General features: G+C 38.3%; 1 protein-coding gene across 3 annotated transcripts in view; it reads left to right on the top strand.

Moving 5' to 3' along the window:
- Positions 1–25,470, top strand: part of ARNT2 (aryl hydrocarbon receptor nuclear translocator 2) — a 134,618-nt gene that overhangs the window by 86,301 nt on the left and 22,847 nt on the right. For all 3 annotated transcript variants that reach the window (XM_084641471.1, XM_084641470.1, XM_084641469.1), the window contains 6 exons: positions 5,710–5,786; positions 7,702–7,836; positions 8,801–8,875; positions 14,698–14,849; positions 22,296–22,368; positions 22,542–22,665. In XM_084641471.1, the coding sequence (XP_084497597.1) occupies positions 5,710–5,786; positions 7,702–7,836; positions 8,801–8,875; positions 14,698–14,849; positions 22,296–22,368; positions 22,542–22,665 (636 nt within the window). The remainder of the gene's footprint in view (positions 1–5,709; positions 5,787–7,701; positions 7,837–8,800; positions 8,876–14,697; positions 14,850–22,295; positions 22,369–22,541; positions 22,666–25,470) is intronic.

The raw sequence follows: 25,470 nt of genomic DNA, 5'->3' as shown, positions 1-25,470 counted from the left end.
AGGGAGTTATATTATTTGCTTATTGTATGTGATGATGTTTTATTAAACAATGAAATACAGTGCTAAAATATTTTCAATATGGGGAAAAGACTCACTATTTGAAACTAGCTGAGTGCCCATTCCAGACTTTGATCCTACATTTGTTTTGTCTGCTGCCAACTGGCTAGAAGAACCTGTGCTTCTGATTGCATGAGAAGTGTTGTAACTAATAACCAAACGTACAAAATATACCAATTCTACTTTTTTCCAATCTGTTATTTTAAAATTTAATTTAAAACAAGTATTTGCCTTTTTTCAATTAAAGCATCATATTCCTGGAAGGAAATGAGTTTTATGCAGTCCACGTGATGTTTTCGTAATAGTTTTATTCATCACATAGCAGTGGATGGAAATATTTAGTTGAGAGAAACTACAGTATGTCAGCATGTTACTGGTTTTGCAAAGAATAAATCAAATCCAAGGCCAATGTTTTTTCCAAAGGGAAACTACAGGGAAGTCATTGTCATCAGAAGGGTCAAATAGATGGGTACCTTAGGGCACTTGAAGATTGAAAATCCTAGTAAACAAAGTTTCAAATAATACAGAATTCTGTATTTCTTTTGGGTGATTTTTTTGTGGGGAGTTGTTTTGGTTTTGTCTTTAGCTTTTTGTCTTGCAATTATTGATTCATTTCTAGTCTTCCAAGTCAGACTTACAGTAAGTGTTTAGCCACAAAATGCCAGAGTAGTTAGGTTATTTTAAAATTTTGGCCTGAATCAAAAAGTTTGTGCAAAACTGTTCCTTTTAACAAAACAAAAAATAGTTGCTTGAATACTCTTTACAGCACTGTAATTGTTAATGCTTATTAAAAAAATGACTCCCTCTTCTTTGGAATTTTTTACAAGTACTTCTTCCCCCCCGCCCCCCCATTTTAAGACCCACTGAAATTTTTTTTGGTCCTTATTTTTTGAGGAGTTAGATTCCTGCATACACCTATTCAAGAGGTATTATGATCTTTTAAAGTGCCATGCACATGAATGGTACTGTACAGGTAATAATAATTGATGGAGGTATAAAATAATGTGTAGCCATGCAATGGTACATCATGTACATTTTAATTCCACTTTTATGAACAATCATAAAATATCTATTTTGCAGTTTAATATAGTTGCAGCAGTTCTCAAACTGTGGGTCAGGACAGGTAAAATGGGATCACTAGGGCCGGTTGAGACTTGCTGAGGCCCAGGGTCAAAGCCCAAGCCCGAGGGCTTCAGCCCTGGGCAGCAGGGCTCAGGTTACAGGCCCCCTGTCTGAGGCTGAAGCCCTTTGGCTTTAGATCCCTGGCCTGGGGAGGTGGGGCTTTGGTTTGGCCCACCTCTGGGGTGGCAGGGTGTGGGCGGGCTCAGGCTTCGGTCCCCCATCCTGGGGTCCTGTAGTAATTTTTGTTGTCAGAAGGGGGTCATGGTACAACGAAGTTTGAGAACCCCTGATATAGTGAAACCACAAAATCCACAAAGTCATTATTCTGCACCTATACATACACATGAAGTACAGGATTGAGGGGTTGCAGAAGGACAGGAGATAATGGCATTCTGTTGTTAGGACCAAGTTGGAAATTCATCAGGGACTGTTTAGAAAGTCACTTTCTTATGTCCACTTAAACACATGCCTTTACCTTATGGGAAACTGCTTGTTAGCACACAGTGATACTGTTAAATTAAACATGGCCTCTGGTTGCACAGTGTTCTGTTTGTGGTTCATTTTCATGTTTAGCTCTGTTGATGTTAATCGGGACAAACGTAGTGCTACATTTGTTTATTAGTAGTAGCGTATGTTTTGGTGTTGAGAAATAAAGTTTTCTACTGGCTACATGCAAGAATGTGAATAATGTGTTTTTATTCTGTTGATGTTATTAATAGGCCAGTTTCATAGCCTTTCTCCTGGGTACAAATTTTTGGAACGCTTTTGGAATTACTAATTTTTAGGCAACTGCAGATTCTAACAAATCACATTGTGTTAAGAGTTAGATGAAGTAATGATAGTACCAGTGCATAGATCTTGTTTACCTGTCCTTATGAAATCTAAGTACATTTAATAGGGAATATATTATAGGGGAAGTACAGATCCCCTATGCACATTCACCGCAGTGTAAAATAGCATCTTTATAACCATCAGCAAGAGAATATGGAAAACAATTTCCATTCAGAACAAAAATAGGCTGCATGGAATCCTTCCAATAATAGCACCTAAATTACTTTGAGCAGGCAAGCAGGTAATCATTTTGGCATATTTTTTGCTCTAGAAGCTTTGGGAAGGGTTAGCAATTCACTGGGTCATGTACTGATTAATTCCAGGCAGTGAGATTTTTATGCATAGTGTGTCTTGTGGGATAACCCAGCTAATAAAGTTTCCACTGTGTTGCATGGACTTAATGTAATCCACCTCGCAAACAAAAAACAAAAAAAGTGAATTTTGGAACAACAGCTCCCCTGGCCAACCCTGAGCTCAGTGAGGAATGGCATTTCTTTGCTAGGTTTAATTCTGGAGATTGTTTATGTTGCTTTGGGTTTATTTGGGCAGTTGTGGACCTGAACCAAGTTCCAAAAAGGGAAAGTGTTATTGAACACATCAGCAAAAAGATTATGAGAAATGGAAACCATCCAGCTGCTTAGCTTTTGCCTTCTTTTGTGGTATATTGTGTCTTTAAGGAAACTGTAAGAAAGCTCAGTGAAACTGAAGGAAAATACCTTAAAAATGTTGTTTTTAGATTGAAAACACCATTATAAAAATGAGACCCTTCAGCTAACATTATCCAACCTGACGCCTAAATTTAAGAGCTTAAATACATATTTAGGCCAAAAATAAAAGTTGTCAGAGGAGCTAAGCGCACTTAAATCCCATTGAAGTCAGTGGGGAAAAGCTGGTCCTCAGCATCTCTGAAAATTAATCCCCTAAACACCTCAAGGCAGAGGTGCCTCATTATATTTTTAAAAGTATTGGCGGGGGGGCATGCAGCTCAAAATAAGTGACATTGTTGTATTAATAATAATTGTTGAGACCAATAGCTCCTCTTGCTATTTATATTTCTTTCTTTGTCCATCATGGCTTTTACATTTGTTTTTCCTGTATACAATTCTATTTTCAGATTATTGTTCACAGCATTATGGGGGAGAGGATAATGGATTGTGCTTAACATCTCTGCGGATTGCACACAATCCACAGGTGGACTACTTTTTGCATCTGTGAGGAAATACAGTGTGCACATGCAAAGGATTTTTATATGTTTTTGGAGCGTGGCCTCAACTAATAGCCTGATTCCAGAATTTTATTTGTTAGTGTACAAAGCTTTAAGTACATATGCTTGGTCCTCCTTTTTCACGATGCAGTTACCTCCATTTTCACAACAGGTAGCCAGATTTTGTCCCTGTGTGTATTTTTAAGCTGCTTTATGCCTTCAGATGACGACTAAATTCAGTACTTGAGAAAGACTTCCACTGTGCATAAACACAGCAGTGAAAACAAAACCAAAAACCCTACACCATGCCTCCGTAGTTCTTTCTGTATTGGTGCTTTATTTTATCCTTGATGCATTCGTGTGTTAGTGTCTTTCATTTATGTACAGAGATAAATATTCTTTACGCAGCATGGGATGTGTAGTTGTAATAGAACAGAGAGTGTAATTATATTTGTTATAGTTGGTAGTCATATTTGTTCTACTAAAGGTATTACTTTTTAACTTAACTGTTTTATGGGCCTGATTCTTACTAACATCAAGACCCCTTTGAATTCCGAGAATGGAAAGGGGCCTTGAAGGAGGTGTAACTGTAATTTATGTTCACGTTTAGAGTTCTCTACTTTGCCAGAGTTGTGTAAGGATCCTTAGTGAAAATGAGACTCAAATCCTGAATTATCCAGGGATCACCTTTTCCAAGTCTGCAAAATAAACAATTTATTTGAAAAATAGTATGGAACTCCATGTATTTTAAAACTCTATATTTAATGTGTGATTCCTTTAAAATTTACCCTTAAGTTCATATACTAGCTTGGACTGTGCATGGGCCAAAGGAAGTGTATGGCTTTTATGCAGGGACATCAAAGAGCTTTACATGTAAAGAAGCTCGTTAAGGGCCAAATTAGGAACTTTGCATGCATTAAGAGGAAGGGCACCACATTGGGTAGGAGATGTGGGTTCTATTCCCAGCTCTGCTTTCAACTTCTTGTATGAAGTGCTGTAGCCGTGTCCGTTCCTGGGTATTAGAGACACAAGGTGGGTGAGATCATGTCTTTTATTGGACCAACTTCTGCTGGTGAGAGAGACAAGCTTTTGAGCTACACAGTTCTGTCGCGCTCTCCTTCTCACCAAGAGAAGTTGGTCCAATAAAAATTATTACCTCACCCACGTTGTCTCTTTAACTTGTGTAACTTTGGGCAAATCACTTTTGCCTCACTTTCACCGTCTGTTGAAGGGGAACAATAAATCTTTTTCTCTACTGTAAAGTTCCTTTGAAATCTACAGGTGAAATCAGAGCTAATTATAATTATCTGAGAGTCAGAATTTGGGCCTCGGAATGTAACCTTTGCTATGAGCAATGAACAAGATGACGACTGAGTACATTGCACAAAATGCTCATTATTTTCTTGCATATTCATTTATAGTTTACTATATCTTATAACTGTGGGAAAGTGGAAAATACTGTGTAATGTTCAAAAACTGTGTGATCAAATAACACTTCTTATTATAGGAACAGTTTATCTGGAAAACCTCGTCACTAAAATTACCAGTGTTTTAGGGTTTTTATCCCATGTGCATCATGTTTAAAAAGCTATATCTGGTTCTCCTCTAAACAGTTCAAGATTCCTTGCAGTGTGATTGACTTGTATTAGGAAGTATAAATGTCAGAGGATAATAATCTCTAAACATGATTGTTGCTTCATAACTGGTAGCTGACTTTGCAATTAACTTCACTAACACATTAAACTGCTTTTTAAGTAATTCATTCTCTGTTGTGTCTTAATGCCAAGAAACATTGGGAAGAGAGCTTGTAAATAGTTTAAAATAAATCAACTGTGTTACCAATAGAAGAGTTTTTCTAAAATGTATCACAGGAAGTGGATAACTCAAAACTTAGATTGAGAAATCTACTTACTAAAGGCTTAACCAAATAATATCTAAACAACACTCATGTAAAGAGCATTTCTGTTTGTGTAACACGAGTGGAAAATAGCCTACCCGTATGCTTTGATTTTATTCACGTCTGTAATAGTTAATCCCATTGAAAAACTGAAAACAAATAGAGTTTAATGAAATCCCTATGTTTTTCAATCTCCTGTTTCCTTTTAGCATAACAAAGTATGCTGGATATTTTATAATAAAGGAAACGAATCCATTTAATTCAGAGGCAAGTGACCAGTCTAAATGTTGAAGTTGGTGTGTAATCCACATTGTACCTTTCTTTTAAAGCTGATATTTGGTGTATGCTATACCAAAGAAAAATGCATAAATTACATCTTGCAGTAATAACCTGAAAAGAAATATTACTCAAAATATTATTGCCGGCATCAGAGTCTAGCGGCTGTTGTGTATGTTTCCCTTTGTCTAACTGAAGCCAGAAGATAGTGACTAGTTTTGTTTGTGAAATTGAAACCATCTATGAAAAAAGGCAAGTGATTCTGTTTTTTCACCTTTCCTAGCAGTAACAATGGTGGTGGTGTTGTTGTTGTTTATTTTAGGAATGACTATACCAGAAGAAGATACAGATGTGGGTCAAGGTAGCAAATATTGCCTTGTGGCAATAGGGAGGCTTCAGGTAAAGACGCTCCTTTATTACATCCACTGCTGCTGAAAATGTTAGTCAATGTTGTAGTACAGTTTTATATCAGATTCTGACAGGGTCTGGTTAGAAGATTAGGGTCTGTACCATGCCACAAAAAGCACAAGGCTATGGTGTCTGTGCCCAGTCAAGTGGAGTTGGATGGGCTGCAGAAATGATTATTTCTGGAAGTTTCCTGGGTACCTGACGAGGGAAACATTAGGGGGTGGAAATTGTTGTGAATAGATTTTCTCCAGTTGCTGATTTAAAAGGCTAATTAACTGGCTGGAAAACCTGTAGTTGCAAAGGCTCGTATGAAAACAATAAAATTAATGCAGTCAAGAGGGCCTAAGTACTTTAAATGCTTTACAAAGCATAACTACACACACAAACACTTAATATTGCTGAAATATTATATGGCAGATCCATGCACAGAAGTCCATTGAAAGTAGTGTAAATAAGATTTTACATCTCATTTGATCAAAACATCCAAATTTGAGGCATTCTATGTGTACTGTATTTTTCCTCCCTTCATCCCTTGCTAATGGAGTCCTAGTGGATCAGAGTATTGATCTGGAGCTGGAGTAGCAGTGGTGAACCTTTTCAATCATAATAAGGAAGCCATTTTTATGTTCCTGTCTGGGAATCATGCCATTAGTAAAAACGTTTGATCCTAATGCATGGTTTCTTGTTGGCCTTCACTCATGCCCATCTGTTAGGATGGCATTGTTCACTCTTAATGGCAGAATGACAGTGTCATTGGAGTGTAGCTGCCAAACCAATATCCGTTCAGATGAGCATCATACTGGAAACGTTACCGCTTCTGCAAATAGTGTCTCCTGTGTGATGCAATATTTTTGTGGCATTGCTATGACATTTTTCACTTAATCACACTTACGTTCAAAGATAAAATACCTAAGTGGTGGACAGAAGGAAATTACGGAGTTTGCAGATGTTACAGCTGCCAAAATAGACTCTTGCCCAGAAATCCCATTAATAACTTGTGGAGCATCAAAACATCTGTTCCATAAGAGAATAGCCAGCAGGCCCTCTGTGAGTGAAGGCAAGATCAAGCAAGCAGTGGCTCAGGGGACAAGTTTAATCACAAAGAAATCAAGGTGTACAAATTTTAGAACTGTGCACTCCAAACAGTAAGCCATAAAGTGACAGCTAATCACCTCCCTGCTCTATTAACTGGTGTTTTGATGCTATTGTGCTACAGAGCAGAGAGCAAAAAGAGATTTTGTACAGATTGCCTTGTGCCTCTTTGACAGACCTGGTTGTTTAGGATGAAAGAGAAAGTCAAAGCAAAGACTTTTCTCACTCTTAGCCCATGTAGAAATGGATAGAAGTAGATTAACTTGGCTGGCTGCATAGATCTCAAGTAGGAACCTGGAAATGTTTCATTCTTTCTGAAGAACCTTGATGAAAATTTACAGAAAATCTCTGTTTTTCTTTCAACGGTGATATCTGCTGTGCTAGCATTATGCCCTTAACGTTATGTCTGTGCTGAAAGTGAAGGTGTGATTGTAGCATGGGGAGGAATACCTGTGCTACAATCACACCTCTTGCAGTGTAGACATACCCTAAGAGTCCAATGGGAGAGACCTATGTCACAGTTCTTTGGGAACTTACTTGAGTTAGCTGTTAGAACCTTCTTTGTGAGGCATCTTCGATGGGCTTGTTTTCGTATTGTTCGGTGAGTCCAGTGTGCATGTAATGGAGCGATGTTTTTGTGCTGTGGACTAGACTGAAGCCATTTCAGTTTCATTTTATTTGTGTCCTTGTTTTCTTTATGAACCCTTTAAATAGTTGACAATAAACAGATTGTGTTGTTTTAAATGAAAAAGCAACCTCTACTTATGGTGACTGTTCCTTTTCCGAATAATATTTATCTGATTGTTTGTCCTAGGTAACTAGCTCACCTGTGTGCATGGACATGAATGGAATGTCTGTTCCTACCGAGTTCTTGTCTAGACACAACTCCGATGGAATAATCACATTTGTTGATCCAAGATGTATCAGTGTGATTGGCTACCAACCACAGGTCAGTTGCTAGTTTTAAGACTGAGAGATTGGTGAGAACTAATTAAGGAAATTCTCTCTCTGTGTTTGCAAATAAAAACGTAACTTCCAAAAGATGCAACAGTTCAGCTGATCTCCAGCTGTCTGTATTCTATACCTTATCACAGTCTGATGTTGTGTCATTTATTTTGCCATACTGTGCACACGTCCTTAGCATTAAGAGCTTTCCCCTTAATTACAGGGGATTTCATTGTATCCTTTTTGGATTTATTGGTTTTTAGCACTGAACTGGTTCAAATCCTAGGCAGCTTTCAAATTTTATTTTTCAAATTAAGACATTTCTCTTAAAGCAATATAAATTCTGCTTTGAGAGATTGTTACAGTTGTCGATTTTAACTTCTCTATCAGTTTATCGAACAACAAGCAGACCTCCATTATGAAGCTTATTTTCCTTGAGGCTCATGTCTGCTCCTTTGAATAAATATTAAGGTAATATAATTGGATACTAAATGATCTCTATGTGATGGCTTTCTCACAGATAACAGCATGTTATCTTTTAATCTCAAAGAAAATAGTTTCCATATGTAAACAATTGTTCGCAGGCAAGACATTTTGTCCTTATCTGATCAATTTACTTTCATATTGATTTGAATTAGCTTTACTGTAAATTTATCAAACAAAACAGTATATTAAAGTGAATGTAGCTGGATTAATAGAGGATTTCAGTGTCCTCAGGGCTATCAACCTGGCACCTTTTAACAAGCATTAAAAATTCACTTAAAACTGTTTTTAAAGGAAAGATATATGTCTTTGCAACAGCCTAAAGGCAATGTAGGGCACCAATCCTGCAAACCCTCGCTCAGGTGAGTAGTTCAATTGAAGGTAATGTGACTGTGTGTGTGAGCAAGGATTACTCTCTAAACTAAAACCTTGTAGGATCAGCACACAGGTTTGTATTTTTACAGTTTTATATTGTGCTTTCCTAGGATCTTCTGGGAAAAGACATTTTAGAATTCTGCCATCCGGAAGATCAAAGCCATTTGAGAGAGAGTTTCCAACAGGTACTGTCCTACATTTTTTTTTTCTAGTTTCTATGCAGAACCTAACATTTCTCAATACCAGGGGTCAGGTCTGATATCTACAAGTTGAGGGTGAATCTCATGGGGTAATTCCTATTAATATTAATGTCTGTAAATCCAGTAGTTTAAACTGGATTATACACACATCTTCAAGGTGCTATATTTTCAGAAAAATAGCATTGTTTTACATGTTCTTTTCATTCTTATTTCTAAAATATAAATGAATATTCAGGGCATGTTTAGAGCCATAGTGTGGCTCCGGACTTGCCTGCCTAGAGCCCACTGACGTCAGTGGGTACCACAAGGGGTTGGTTGTCTTCAGCAAGAATATGGTATTTTGAGTTGAAACCGGCTCCATTCCCGTGGTGTTTTTTTTTTTTTTTTAAACCAAATATTTAAGAGGAAAACATTAAAACAGCAAATCAGATACAGGCACACACACATCCAGAGAGAGGAATTGTCACATACACTCAGGGCTGGCCTAACTCCGGTCCCAACTGGGAATGTTACCATTGACTTCTACGGGAATACACACAGGCCAGCGCTGAGTGCTTTTGAAAATCCCATCTGTAATAGATCCTGTGGTCTAAATTCTCCACTGGTGTAAATTGGCACCACTCCATAAACTTCAGTGGAACAGTCCCAGTTTTACCCAGCTATGAATTTGGCCCTGTATAAATCATTTAAAGAAATTAAATACAGAATAAAGTAATAAAAGGCACACAACATATGGAATAGGTTCTCAGTCTGGATTCAGGTTAGCCGTGGATTTATATAGATGATTATCTATTTAAAGCATGGCACAAAACTAATTAAACCCCATAAAACCTGTATGAGGAAGATAATTCATACAATATTATTCCCATTTTATAAACTGTAAATCTGCAACTCAGAGATTATGTCTGTGCTGCAATCAGGAGTGTGATTGCAGCATGTGTAGATATACCTGGGCTAGCTTTGATCTAGCGAGCTTGCTAAAAACAGCTGAGAAGTCACAGCATCATGGGCTAGCCTCCCAAGTACAAGCCTGCCCAGGACCCTGGGTACATACTTGGATGGCTAGCCCATGCTGCTGCTTGTGCTGCTGCAGTTTCTCTGCTATTTTTAGCAAGCGAGCTAGATCAAAGCTATCTTGGGTGTGTCTACACATACTGTAAACAGCCGCACATCTTGACTGCAGTGTAAGCATATCCCGAGACACCCAATCCAGCTGCTATGGAAGTTAATGAATAGGCACTCAGTGACTTCAGTGGGAGTTAGATCAGGCCAAAAGGGTCTCCTGATGCTGCACTGTTGAAGTCAGTGGGAGTTCTGTCATTGACTCCATTGACTCCATGTGCTTATGGTTATTCATTAGTTTTAAGTATTTTGATGGATCAAGACCTAAGTGTCTTGTTCCGGGTTTACACAGCAAGCTGTTGGAAGAGCCAGAGATTAAAAGTGTGGAGTTATAGGCCTTGCATCCCAGGTTCAATCCACTAAATCATTTTGCCTCTATCTTCGGTGGAGAATTCCTTCTTTGAATATTCAGTACAGTAGCAATGCAATCCAGGCTATTTCCATCAATGACTAAAAGACAATTAAACAAGTTATCTGTACACCAGATGGTTTTCATTTCCGAAGAATCTTTTTGTTTTTTGATAGAGGTTAAACATTAGCTTTGAATCTTCTTGTGTTATCGTGTTTGTGTGCACTGTTTTAAGACAGTTCAGGTTTTTCCCACCAAAGACTTCCATGCTTTATATATTATTACAAAGTTAATATTTGCTTATTTCAGATCGCAGAGCAATAGATCATTACAGTTTGTTTTGTTATTGGTAGTTTGGCCTTAAGAATTTTTTTTATTAAAATGGTAACTATTATTTCCAGTGAACTTTGTTTAAAATCCTCGGTAAAGTTGACATTTTTAAATTGCTGATGCTGTCAAAAGCAGGTTGGTGCATAGCAGAGTCAGAGGGATTTGCAGTTGTTGGTTGATTGCCAGAATCCATCTCAGAGCCTTTACTTCCTTGAGAAGATAAATTCATTCATCAGGGTGGGAAAATTAAGCCAGAATGATATGTTCTCAAGGCCAAGAACAACAAATAGAGTTCTGTATCAGAAGGTTCCAGAGGACAGCTATCTAATATCCACTAGGAAAACGTTCAGAATGGACGCTAACACAAGTTCTGTATTCTTTACAGTGGGTGTGGTGGTAGAACATTTGTTGATAAAAGGATATGGTTTATTGGATTGAAACTACAAAAGGATGTGTTTTAAGTAAAACATTAACCCTGAACTTTCAGTAGGATGAATAGGTTTTATTATTCTGGGCATTACTGAAGTTTGTGTCTCTTCTTTATGTTCTGTCTATGTAACCGGGGATCCAGTGGATCAATTTAAAATAGAACTTTTTGAAAAGGTCAGATTAGAGCAATTCTCCTCTGCAACTGCTTGTCAGCAGCTACATGGAGTAAACACCAGGTTTCTTCCAGGATAACTCCTGTTAGCAAAGTCAGGCTACAGACTACTAATAAATAGACCAATCCGAATGGGTGAGGATTAGGATTCCGCTATGGAGTGCAGCGTTTATTTGCACAGAATCTTCTCCTTCCTTCCTGAGGCATTACATGACCTAGCCTGCTGTAAAACAGCAGAAACTAATTGCATGTGGCCCAGGTAAGTTTCAGCTGAATGCCTTAGCCAGATCTCAAGAAACATAACATTTCTTCTGAATTAGACCCAGACCATCAGATAATGGACAAGACATAACATGATCACAGTGTAGCTATGTGAGGAAAGGTTCTTTAGACCAGGGGTTCTCAACCTTTTCCTTTCTGAGTCCGCCGCCCGCGCCCACCCGCCCCCCCACCGCCTCCAACATGCTATAAAAATTCCACAGCTTAGCTTTGCCACAACAACTGTTTTTCTGCATATAAAAGCCAGAGCCCCATGCCACAGGGGGCATCGCAAAGCTAAGTTGCCCAGGCTTTGACTTCAGTCCCACGTGGTGGGGCTCAGAGCTCCAAGCTGCAGTCCTGTGTGGTAGGGCTTTGGCTTTCTGCGCTGGGCCCTAGCGAGTCTAATGCCAGCCCTGCTTGGTGGCCCCCCGAAACCTGCTCACAGCCCCCCAGGGGGCCCCGGACCCCTGGTTGAGAACCACTGCTTTAGACCTTATTTGTCTAGTTTATTTCTGTTTAAAAGTCAGTTGTTCATGTCACATTGAGAGATGGGCCCAAGCCAAAAATTTGGATCCAGATCCGAGCTTTCGAGAGAGTTCATGGGGTTGGGATCTGGGATCTGATGATCCATTCTGGGATCATCTGTTGTTTCATCATCAAAGCCTCATTGTGTCCCCTGTAGGACAAAGTTCCACTCTTGTGACAAATTCTTCCTTTATTACACACACACACACACACAACTACCACTGACTTCAGTGGAACTTGTGCAATCAAGGGTAGAATTCGGTCCTATATTACCAAACATCCCAATTCTGGTTTAGATATAAGCATGTAGGCCCTACAAACTATTAACTTGTTACTCTGTCTTCATCACAAATGCCTTAAGTTGTATTATAATAGAGCACGTATTCGTGGTGGTCGATCCACTATAAGCATAGCCTGTCTTCCACCCCTCCTCCTTGTGAAATTGTTGGCACATTACCATGCCAATTATTCAGTCTTAGAGATGTCTTTTGTCTTGATTTATTGTTTTGCCTGTTTGTTTGTTTCCAAGTCTCGTCATAAGATGCAAGTCATACCAAAACCCAGTGAAGCTATATTTCTTCTTCGAGCGGTTGCAGACATATTTTCCTCTCAGTTGTTCATGCCTAGCACACCAGAGACAGACATTTTTCCCTGCAGCAGTACCAGTAAGGGCAGTGTGCTCACCCTATACCTCCTCGTGTTTTTTTGTCTCTGTCTTTCACTTTTCTGTGATTATTTTATCTTGTCCCCGTCACGTCCTTCCTGTCTTTTTCTGGATCTTCAGTTAAACGTTTTCCTCTCTGTAGTTTTTGTTCTTAGTGCTGGATTTCTTACTCAAGGGTTTTCTTGGTAAAGTTTTGTAATGTTCTTCCTGATTTCTAATCTCAGCTTTATTTCTATTACTTTGTGCAGGTTTAAAGAGTACATTTTATTTCTGCATTCAAATCTCGTTTGTTTCTTTTTCCGCCCTCTGGAAATAGTCTCACCTGTTTAGTGGGGTGACTGTGGAATTTCATCATCTTTATCCTGGCCAATATTTTCCTGCCAGTGCTTATTCATGAGATCTGTGTTTGAATTCTTCCTCTTGGGATTTCTTCAAAGCTCTTAATCATTTATTGGAGAATTGTTATGTTATATGGGAGTTTAAAAAGCTGGATAAATTCAGTGCTGTTCTATACCACTTTTTTTTTCTTTCTTTCTTTGTAAAAATGATGGTACAATGGAGACAAAACCTGAAATAAACTAATATTTTTTTTGCCTACCTATATGCAGGAAAGAGATAATAAGAAATAGGCAAAATTTAAAAACATTCACTATCACTGCTAAGAATGAGTGAAAGAAAGTCCAACGGAAGATTTGGCTATACAAGGAATACAGGAGCAGAGCCAGATCCTCGGCCCCAGCTAATGAGCAGAACAAAGGAGACTTAAAAATGCCCTAAAGTTCAGTTGACTTCAGTTGATTTTCCAGCTTAAAAAGTGACCAAAGGCCCTGTGGCTATGTGTTCATAAGTCCCTGTGGTATGCTCTTTCTCGGTGCTCAAGGATTTACGCATGTGACTTCCTCACATGTTGAGATAAGAATGGGCGCTTCTTGAGAGAGGGAATAGATTTTTGAAGAACCTTATATTTGTGTGGTGATGTTCATAGGTATTGCAAGAGGGATTATATAATGTGTTTGGAGCCTATAGATAGATTGTGTCCGAACACGTGAACATGAGAACAAAGAATCTTCCAACCCCGAAGATAGGCAGATATGCCTTGACTGTCCAGACATCAAAAGACATGACTGTAATGAACAGTTGTATGAGCTCCCAGCTGCTTTGACTGTGCTGTCTTTTAAAAACATCCAAGGAGAAAGGATGTAGCCTAAGGATATATTGATAGACTTTACCCAGGGGGATATGGGAGGTGGACATTCAGGAATTTAAATGGCCATAGACACACATTCAGACAGAGGTGCTTCAGAATCAGATGCTTTGGCATGCCACGGCTGACAGAAAATCTTAAACATTGCAATGGAAGCGTGTCTGAGTTCTAGCATGTTTGAAGAAAAGCAAATTACATTTCCTAAGTATCCCTTCCTCAGAGTTTTTGCTTAGCTGTGATGCTAAAGTGTGAGTGGTGCAGTGCAAATATAACAGGTAGCCATGCAGCCAAGTGGAATTGTAAGTAGTCAGACAACCTAATGAAAATTAATGTTTTCTCTTGGCATTTGTTTTGTACATTTTGTAAAGTTTGTTTTCTGATTATTTCTAAACATTCATCTGATAAAAGATGCTGTGGTTTTATTTCTCTCATAATATATTTTGACATATGTTCCACGTTGTAGCCTTGTTGTAATGCCTTCCCATTGGGATAAAGACACAGTCCATTGGTCTTTATATGTAAATTGGAAGAGATTATTTTGTAATCCAGGACATGTCAGTTTTGTCCTTAGAGGCTAATTGAAAATACAGAATGGATTTGGGTTGTTGGGTTTATATAAAGAATACATCCAAATTGCATCTGTATCTTTGCACAGTTTCAGTATGAAATCTACTAGTTATTGGTGGTGTATTATTTGTTTCTACATCAGGTATCAGTCAGCTGTCTCTAACCTTTACAAAAACTTTTTTAGGTTGTTAAACTGAAGGGCCAAGTCCTGTCAGTGATGTATCGTTTTCGTACCAAAAACCGGGAGTGGATGTTAATCAGGACCAGCAGCTTCACTTTTCAGAATCCTTATTCTGACGAGATTGAATACATCATTTGCACCAACACTAACGTTAAGTATGTGCTTTTCATGGAGTTTGAAATGCTTTTTTTTTAAAGAATTTAATCTAAAAACATGCAGTTAAAACCAATGTAAAAACTCAAGGTCAGGTTCTCGTGGTGGCTTATTTCCAGTTGCATTCATTTATCCTTACCCCCAAACTATAGTCGGGTTGTCTACAATACAAGTTCTCACAAATAAATGTTTCTCTTTAACATATATTGCCATATATTATGTGTCATTAGCATATGGGTGCAGCACAGATTAAAACAAATAACTATAACTCATGAAATCAGAAAAGCCCAACAGGCTTGATCCAGCCTCCATTGAAGGCTAGGACAAGGCCTCCAGCAGCACAATATCTGCCAAGAGCAGGATAGCTTAGAGAATTAATAATAAGGGTTGGCGATTTTCACCTCTTGGTATCTAGTCCAAATCCAGTTCAATTCAGTTGTGAGACTGGAGAAAAGTTAGCCCAGTTCATAAGCCCAAAGGGAAAGCTGCAGAGTTGCTTAAAGGAATGGCAAGCTCACATAAACAAGTTTCCTGCCTCTTGTGTGCTATAACTGTGTACATGTCCTAGACCTGTTCCTCCTCTCCTTGACTCATCCCTATGACCTTGCAGCCAGTGGCAGTTTGCTAGAGTAACTCCTGAACGGACCATGGTAGGAGAAGACTGGCACTTACTTGGTGTTGGGGGTAAAGGTTACAAAGATGAACAGCTCCTTTGATTGTTTTCTTTGGCAGGCTCACATCAGCAGCTTATGTTAGGTTGGCATCTTAATGCCTCCCCGGTCCTTTAGAGCCATGTGCTCAAATAACTGTGAGTCTAAATTATTCTGGGCACAAGCTGTGACTATACCCATGAGAGAGGTTTAAGATGTTTAATCCCCAAACTGGTATTGTAGAGCTGCTTCCAAAGAAGTTCTCCTAAGAATCCAGTGCAGCCTAATTCACCGCATAACCTCATAACACAGACTATCAGAGCCAGCAGCTGCAGAAGCTAATGTGAGATGTTTTCTTCTGTTATGGATCTTTTCCCAACAAAATAATAATCTGATATTTTAAAAAGTGCTTTGGACTAAGCTGGGTGGGTTTTTTTTAACAAGTTTAAAACTCAAAGGGAAAGTTGAGATCTATGTTACAGTCCTGTTAGAATGTGTTATGGAGATCTCAAACAGGCACTTAATTAATGTAGATGGGCACTGATAATTTCACTATCACAACCAACTCTCCTCTGGCTTTGCATTTTATAAAAATGGTAAGTGTTCTTCCTCTGTTTCAACTATCACCCTATATTCTATTTTGTTGCTTAGGAGAGCGTTTTGACAATGACACAGACTTGGACACTAAGGGTCACTTGAAACCCAGCCTCACCCTCAATATGCCCATTTTTGCATATCCTACCTGTTAGCCTATGCACCAAAGTTTATAAGGCTTGTAACTTGGTTATGAGTTAAACTCCCACAGTGCCCTGGGAATCATGCTGAGAAGAAAAAATCTAGTTTGCTAAGAATTACCAGAAAGATGTAACCTTTACAAGAATTGTTCAGGAAAGAATACTGTTTTTGTAGTGTCCTAACAAACAACTATAATGTTCGCTTAAGTCAGCAAAAATCTGATGTGCCAGACAGATAAACAGATGTTCAAATGTCCTGGAAATTTATGGGCAAAAATAATGTTGTTTAAAAATAAATTCCTCTGTGAAAAAAGAGGACATAAGTTACAGTGAAAATATACAAAGTCCTATAAATGTACCAAATTGTAAGCTAACTTCAGAACGATGTCAAACAGTGTAAGTTGTTTGTGATCAGGCTGCAAAAGGTTTTTTTTTTACAGATTGAGGTATGCACTGTTCTGCTATGCACTGACCTAACACTACTTAAAATAAATGGTTAGAATTGGCTCTGAGGTCTCTTTTTAGTTGCCAACTAAAACCCTTATTGGTAACATATCAACCGTGTCTGAAAAAAAGGACATTCTACCCATTTGGAGCAAATAAATCTTGTTTATTGAAATCAGGGAGCTGGTTATTCAGCTGCCTCATTTGCACACCCAAATATTTATGTATGGGGGTGGAAAAGATGCACACCCATACTTTTGCACGTAATCATTTGCATACATAAAAACAAGCGTGCAAAATTAGAGACAATTGCTGATAACTGGATGCCAACTGAAATAATTGGCTTTTATTTCCAGAGTCCAGAGATCTAAATTTTGACCTATAAATTAAGTAGTGTTGACTATTGTGCCATATTTTCCTTTTCAAGATACCTTGGCTCCCTAGCACAGACTGGGATGAATAAAACTGTGCTAGTATCTGGATCCTGTCATATCTATCCTTACTTGGTTTTAAAAACAAACCAGAGATGTTTCCCTAATAAGGAGATTGGATGCTGTTAGTTCGACAGATGGTATTTCCACGTTATTTCTTATACAAAATGAAATTGCTAAATATGTTTTGCCTTCCCTCCTTCTTTGGAGAGCTGTGACACAATAAAAAAAAGTCTGTTGGTTTGGGTTTTTTTTAAAAAAAAAAAGCTTGTAAATTTAAGTACTAGATTAGAAGGAACAGAACATCTATCTAGGTTTTGTTCAACTGACTTATTTTTTCTTTTCCCATTTCTTCTCTCCTTCCTACACACATGCACAGTGCAATTCTTACTGTTATGGCTCACTAGCTATTGCTATGCTTCACCTGTGTATGGATATATTATTTTCTGGATACTTTGGGGAAGAGTCTCAGCTTGAGTAAATAGTCACAGCTCTACCGACTTCTGCTCCCTTGCCATTTGTGTATGTATATGACGCTCACCTTCTGAAGGGCAGCTTTTCAGAATTAGCCTCTGATTTGCATGCCCATTTTTTGCATGTCTAATTGTAACTGAATCAGTGGAGGTTCATCTCTTGCATGCACAGATGGTTAATTTGCAAATGGACACTGGGCCCAACAGGCTGATTTACTTGAAGACACAGGGGGTGCATATTCTCTTTTACAGATGCAGTCAACTGTGTATGCAAAATCAGAAACAGGTTTTGATTTGTGTATACATTTTATAATGCATCTAGCACCATAGTATATTGGCTCAAGATTGCTTAAAAATTTGGCCACAAGTATTTATTTGAGACAAGGGACCAGGTAAACATATGTTTAATTCTATTCTATATTTCGACAATATCCCTTTTAAAATCCTATTTTCTATGTCTGTCTGTCTGTATCTTTACGCAACTGGATATGGCAGTTGTCCACGCAACAAATATGCCCCCCGGCTTTCTCATTTAAAGAATATCTGGAAATGTTGAATAATAATAGGTTAAAAGGGCCTTTACAACTCTGCATTTTCAAACTATGCAGATGGCTTACCTGGCAAGGAGGTATGCGAGTATTGTGAGACATAATTGTCTTTGTCTATGTAGGTCTGGCCAGATTGAAGATTTATACATGCTCTACTTTCTTAAAACCTCTGTGGTCACCTGAAAAATAAGTGATTAGCCCCATTCCTGGCTCACATGCCTTTTACCTCACCAGCTTAAAAACTAGAATACTGGTTATGTAGTGAAAATGTTTTGATGGTCTGTGCTGTGGCCCTGTTTGCCTACTCAGCCACAGAAACAAGAAAAAAGTGTGTGACTTAGCTTAAATAGTATATTTCTAACCCTTGTTGTTTTATTTTTAGAATTTGTTTTAGGGTGATAATTTTAAAGCTCTTGGAGGAAGGGTTTATCTTGTGAGGCTTTTTTTTTCTTTTCTTTTCTTTTTTTTTTTCATTTTAAAATTGATATTCATTTTACTGAGCTGTGTTAGTTTTAAACCATGTATTTATCTTACAGGCACTCTGACCTGAGACTGATGCTATGATAATACGTTTGATTTGATATATAGATATATGTTGATAAATAGCTATCAATTGAATTCAGAGAGAAGTCTGTTTTGCCTGCCACTGATCTCTATTATTAGAAAGGTTTCATTTTGTGTTTCCCAGTGAATGCAGTTTGTTTTTCAAAGAGGACTGTAGAGGGCAGTGGTGGTCATGGTTGTTTTTTAGAATATTGTTTTGGAACTTGAAGCAGTTGACTTTCCCAACTTCTTTTCTGTGTTTAGTACCTTGCCAAAAAATTAGCTTGGTTTCTTTTGGATATAATCATCCAAAATGAAGTATTTAATGTTTAGCATTTGTACTGTGTTCAGCTGAAAAGGAGACCGCCACACGTCACCTCACCACATCATCTTCCTCTTCGAGTTCCAGAAAAAATTGACTAACATTTATTTTACACACAGGTTGAGGTGCCTTTGAATGAGCCCGTCTACCCTGAGATGGATGAACAGTTTCTTAATTTTGTATGCACAGAGAGAAGAAATGGGTTGTTTCCTAACCTTTAGAGATCTTGATGTTTTCATTTTTCATGAGCCTGATTGGATTTTTGTGTGTATTGATGAATCCAGGACTTCTGTTGGTCTTGAAATATTCTAGTGGTAGAGTTGCAGTCCTCCGAAGGATCTGGTGCAGGTTGCTACCAGAGGCAGAATTCTGGCTGAATCAATGGACAGCTCTGGTTGATTACTGCCTCTGATTAAGGTGCAGTAGAGTAGACCAGTTGTGAAATCAGCTGTTTCAGTGAGATTCTATCCCATGATAGTGAAGATAGCAAAACCTTATTTTCAAAGTAATAACTGGGACAATGTCCATCTATTACTAATAAAAATGGACTAGGGGTGATATCTCAAGTCTGCATCTACTCATTTCTCCCCAACAAGAAAACTGCCCACTCTAAAGTTTGAATTCTTCTTGACCAATTTGAAGCCAGGACAATAAGTTGGTGACTCCAGAGTTTATGCAGCGAGACACCGGTATTCAACTAGAAAATTTTCCAGTTTCAAAAGGAAACTTGTATAGAGTCTTTTATTCCAGTATTTGGTTAGATAAGCACAGTGAGAGGTTTTCACAGGGACTCCCATCATGAGCCAGGAATTCTAGCAGTTACCTGGGGAATTCTCAGTTGACCCAGACAATATTCCACTTGCTGTGTAGGATATCATCTTTTGAACCAGAAAATTCGTCTTTCATGGCTTCCTCTAAGCCGTGGATCCTAAAATCAAAAGCAGGGTCAGTTTTGGCTTTCACTTGCAAACCAAAACAAGAGGATTGAATTTTTCCAAAACCATCCTGGCTTGTCCCATTGTTACACATCTGATCTGGAAATCTAATGACTAAAGGGATCTATATGTAATAATCATCCATTCAAAAGGGCAGCAGGTGAAAGAGTATCTAAACCAATCCCAACAACAAGATTCAACTGTGCCTAGTTTGGCTGTTCTCTGAAACATTGCATATTTTCTTAAAGAGCTAAAACCACATTTCATATTAATACTTGCTAAAAATGAGAAACCCAACCCACTTTTAAAATTAAATTAGAACTGAGTAGTACAGTTCAATGAACTTAGTACAATACAATGCAATGCAGAGAAGATGCATTTAAATATTTGTTCTTTATAGTTAGTTGGATTTTGTACAGTTTGCCTTGTAAGCAAATATTGATCTAGTCTGGTACTTATTCTGTAGTGTAGGTTAACAAATGCTACTGATGAGTATCTTCAAATAGAGACAGGCAGAGGAGTTCCAGGTTAGACAAGTGCTGGCAAACAAACAGAGCTAATTAAGTATGCTATTTTGTTTGACTCATTTGTGTATCTATGGCTGAATCAAGAGAACACACTTTATACTTAATAGAAGAGACCTAAAGTACTGTTTATTGACACACGCACCATATAGTCAGTAATAAAAACATTTGAAACAATGGAATTAGCTTTCACGTTAACAACACAATTTAATGGGTTTTTATCGTCCAAAGAATGGTGTTTGGAAAAATTTCCCCATATATTTTCAGTGATTAAATTGCTTCCTGGAGTTTTGTTGGAAAAGCATATATTTGCTTACTAAATAAATAATCCCTTTGCATACAGTAGTGGATTTTTTTAGACGTACTCATTTTCTATTTGATAAACTATTAATGAAAACCCATGGTCCAAGGAATACTTGGGAAATACCTTTTCTGTTTGCGCCACTTGGTACAAAAATGATTCTTTATTATATAGTGTATGTCTCCAGCTGTTTGGGATTTGAATCTCTGATTCAAGTTCTTGATAGTAATGGACAGCTTTAAAATATGGTTTTGATAAGGATCTAACTTTTTGGGCCATAGCCCAGAATTTATCCAGATAGTTGAGGTCCATCTCCCTGGTATCTTGAACCCCATTTTTTTCCACCACTACTACCCCATCCATCTGTAATATCTTCCAGCTTGAGGAAAAAGGCCCAGTGGTTTGCAATTCCTGTCTGTGAAGCCTCATTCTTCTTCAGGAGGAGGCCAGGGGCATGCTACCACCAAAACACTGGATCTTATTTACAGGTGGCCTACTTTCCTATCAATCCAATTCTGGTCTTGCTGTCACCTCTATCTCACAGCCTTGGTGTCTGTCTTCCTGTGAAAAATATCCCTGGTCGCTGGGTATAGGTCATAGTAAGGGTTAGACCACAGTGGATGGGTCAGCTGCCTTTGAGCCCCTCATGCCATAAATAGCATCACTAGATGTGACCAAGAGACAGAAAGGAACCATTAGCAGAACTAGTACAAGCCAAATTTGCCTCTAATTGTCTTAAGCCATCAGAAGCCAAAAAAATCAGATAAATGCTGATACTCTGTAGAAACAGTATTGATTTATGGACGGTTTTCAGCCTGCAACATTTGGTGTCATTCACAAATGTTCCTCTCCCGTCTTTAAGAGGCGAATGGTTAAAACAGAACTGCCCTGAGACTACTCAGGTCCTTCACCTCAGACCAAATCCAAATACTTGTTATGGGCGAAATCGTGCTTTTCATCAGTAGTTCTCAAACTATATGAGTTATATAAGTAGTAGTAGTAGTAGTATTTTATTATTATTATTTTGCCATAATATTGCCATAATCTGCACAGGAATCTACGAGATTATAAAACGAGGAAATAATTTTCCCACCTGTTGATTGCTGTGGGCCCGATGCTGCTCCCATTCAAGCCAGTGGGCACTTTAATATTGACTTCAGCAAGTCCAGGAACAGGCCATGCGTATTGCTCTTCGCAGATTAAAGAAGTCTAATTGGCATTTTAAAAATAAATGACATTTATGAAGAAGTTGGGTGTGTAAGGAATGCAGGATACAGCCCAGAACTCCTTGGAAGTCAATGGAAGTTTTGGTGTGCAAGGCATTGTTGATCCTGTTATGCTCAGCAAGAACAGTACTGTGTTTTGAGGTTTTCTCAGTAAGAAATCTTTAAAAATATTTTGGCTTTGCAGGAAATGGCTTGTCAACAAAGACTCTGAAAGCGGCTACATTTGCTATGGGAATTTAAAGGAGCGAGCCAAGCCTCCTTCTCAGTTTCTTAATTATATTTTTTGTAACTCTTGTCATTTCCTCTCGAATTTGCAGACAGCTTCAGCAACAGCAAGCCGAGCTTGAAGTACATCAGAGAGATGGGTTGTCCTCCTATGACTTATCTCAGGTGATATCTCTGGGTGGTTTTTGGTTTTTGGTTTTTTTACTGGTTTCTCTGATCTTTGAAACACAAAGTGATTAAGAATCTAAACAAAACAAAAAGACACTGTGGCTATACTTGAGCTCATTGTGTCAAATATGGAATGGGAGAATTACATTCTTTGCATGTGTCAACAACAGGTACCTGTTCCAAATATACCAGCTAACGTTCATGAGGGTGGAAAGCCAGTGGAGAAGCCAGACGCTATCTTCTCCCAGGAGCAGAATCCTAGGTTTGCTGAGATGTTTGCAGGAATAACTGCTTGTAAGTGAGAGCCTCTGGTATTTAATTTTTAATACTGTCTTTGTAAGCTGTAGTCATGACCTTAAGTACGATTACGTAACATGCAAGCCCCCCTTCATTTTCAGTTTAAACCTATTTTTACCGAAAAATTCCTGGGTCTTACAAAAAGTAGTTTTCCATTTTTTTCTGATTTTCTACTTTTCTGTCATTCAAATATATTTTTTTAAAAACGTTGTTTGGTTAGGAAAATACAATCCGTTGCATGAGATATGTGTATTACGATAATACATTAGTCTCTGTGTATATACAAAGCTGCCTGTTAAAGGAAGGCTGTGTATTAGTCTACAAGATACACACAATAAACAAACAGGCATACACGCAAGTTCTGAAGTACGTGCACATCTGAACGTACTGATGAATCTCACGCCCACCCACATACACATTCCAAGATATTAGCAGGTAATGGTTTAAAGATTTGACACGCTACAATGGGAAGAAAACACAAATCTATACATTTCAGAACACAAAGTATTCTAAAGTTTTAAGAAGACAAAAGCAGGAAAAAAGGATAAAGCTGAGTGTATGCGCTGCAAGCGGTGCGGCCCAAATATTAAATGTAAATATATTTATAGGGGGGTGGGATAGCTCAGTGGTTTGAGCAGTGGCCTGCTAAACCCAGGGTTGTGAGTTCAATCCTTGAGGGGGCCATTTAGGGATCTGGGGCAAAAATTGGGGATTGGTCCTGCTTTGATTAGGGGGTTGGACTAGATGACCTCCTGAGGTCCCTTCCAACCCTGATAGTCTATGATTCTATGATAGGTGAATAGTTCTAAGTTTACAGCAATAAACTATTTATTTATTCAAATGAAAAGTTTCATTTGGGGATTAGAGATGTATTGTTTTCTTAAACTCAGAGATGGCATTGTGTTTTGGGTTCTGTTTTAGTTCTGCAGAAAACCACATTGATAAACAGAATTCCCTGTCTTTCCATCCACAAAAATAAACCCAGATATTTACCCAGAAAAATTAACAGTTTTTTGCACTGATTTTCACCTGTTTTTGTTGTTGTGATAATAAACACTGATAAATTCCCAGGGAAAATTAAATAAAAACTGAAAATGAAGGGCCCTAATAATATTAAACTGTTTTGAAAGAACAAAAAAAAGCATTGTGGCAGAGAAGTCACTAGGCAGGTGAGTCTCAAAGAACGATGCGTAGAATTTGTTGGAAATAGATATTTCCCCCAAAAAGGAAGCTGAACGAAACTCAGAAGGTTTGAGGACAGGCTGATACACTGTCCAGCTCCACTTAGAAGCCACCCTCTATTCTCACTTAGTAGCCACATCTTTCCCATGCAGTTTTGAAGTAGCCATCCTTTTTTCAAAAAGAAAAGGAGTACTTGTGGCACCTTTGAGACTAAGCAATTTATTTGAGCATAAGCTTTCGTGAGCTACAGCTCACTTCATCAGATGCATAAAGTGGAAAGTACAGTGCGGAGATTTTATATATACACACAGACCATGAAAAAATATACATTGTAAGGAGAGTGATCACTTAAGATGAGCTATTACCAGCAGGAGAGTGGGGTGCGGGGAGAGAAAACCTTTTGAAGTGATAATCAAGGTGGGCCATTTCCAGCACATTTCCAGGAGTTAACAAAAACGTCTGAGGAACAGTGAGGGTGTGGGGGGGGGGGCGGCAGAATAAACAAGGGGAAATAGTTTCACTTAGTATAATGACTCAACCACTCCCAGTCTCTATTCAAGCCTAAGTTAATTGTATCCAATTTGCAAATTAATTCCAATTCAGCAGTCTCTTGTTGGAGTCTGTTTTCGAAGTTTTTTTGTTGAAGGATACTCACTTCGAGATCAGAAGGTTTTCTCTCCCCCCACCCCACTCTCCTGCTGGTAATAACTCATCTTAAGTGATCACTCTCCTTACAATGTATATTTTTTCATGGTCTGTGTGTATATATAAAATCTCCTCACTGTACTTTCCACTTTACGCATCCGATGAAGTGAGCTGTAGCTCACGAAAGCTCATGCTCAAATAAATGTGTTAGTCTCTAAGGTGCCACAAGTCCTCCTTTTCTTTTTGCGAGTACAGACTAACACGGCTGCTAATCTGAAACCTTTTTTCAAAGGCACACTTCTCAATGCAACTCATAAAAGGATGTAAACACGTTTAATAGATCTTCCAGCTTCTAAAATTGGAAGTAACCGTCTTTCTCAGACAGTATATGACAGTGTGGCTCATTGAGACGGATTGGAGTAGCAATGCTATGAAGACTGTGTAATATTGGCTTACAATTTAAAAAAAAAATCTATTTTTGTAGATAATGTTAGGTGTAATATTTTTCCTTGTTTGTTTTTTAAGTGTTCGCTGTTCTTAACCTTCCCCACTTCCCCCAGAGTGAAGAAGTTTTATTTTTGTTTTAAATAAATCAATGCGCAAGTGTCTTGGAGTGAGGGAGGAAATGACCCATTGTGTTTAACTACAGGGGTATAAGGAGATGACCTCACTGTATGAGTTTCTTATGTACAGCTTGACCTTTTCAAACTGTGAAGTCACTGTAACTTCAATATAGACTTGATATTCTGTCTCTTTGTTGCTGAGACTTATGCTATTCCTGTTCATCCTTGTCTGTTTACTCTTAGAGTGAAGTCAGTATCTGGGGCCATAAAGGGGGGTCTGCTGGAAGGTAGCAAGACTCCAACCCTAAACACCGGAACAATGTTTTCCAAGCGAGAACATCTTGCTTTCTGGCTGCTTTATTGGCTAATACTCAAACAGCTCTGAACTGTTTGTGTGACTAGGTCAGGGTTA

The sequence above is a fragment of the Lepidochelys olivacea genome, assembly GCF_965140295.1.
Source record: "Lepidochelys olivacea isolate rLepOli2 genome assembly, chromosome: 10".
Taxonomy (NCBI): domain Eukaryota; kingdom Metazoa; phylum Chordata; order Testudines; family Cheloniidae; genus Lepidochelys; species Lepidochelys olivacea.
This window is presented reverse-complemented; position numbering and strand designations above follow the sequence as displayed.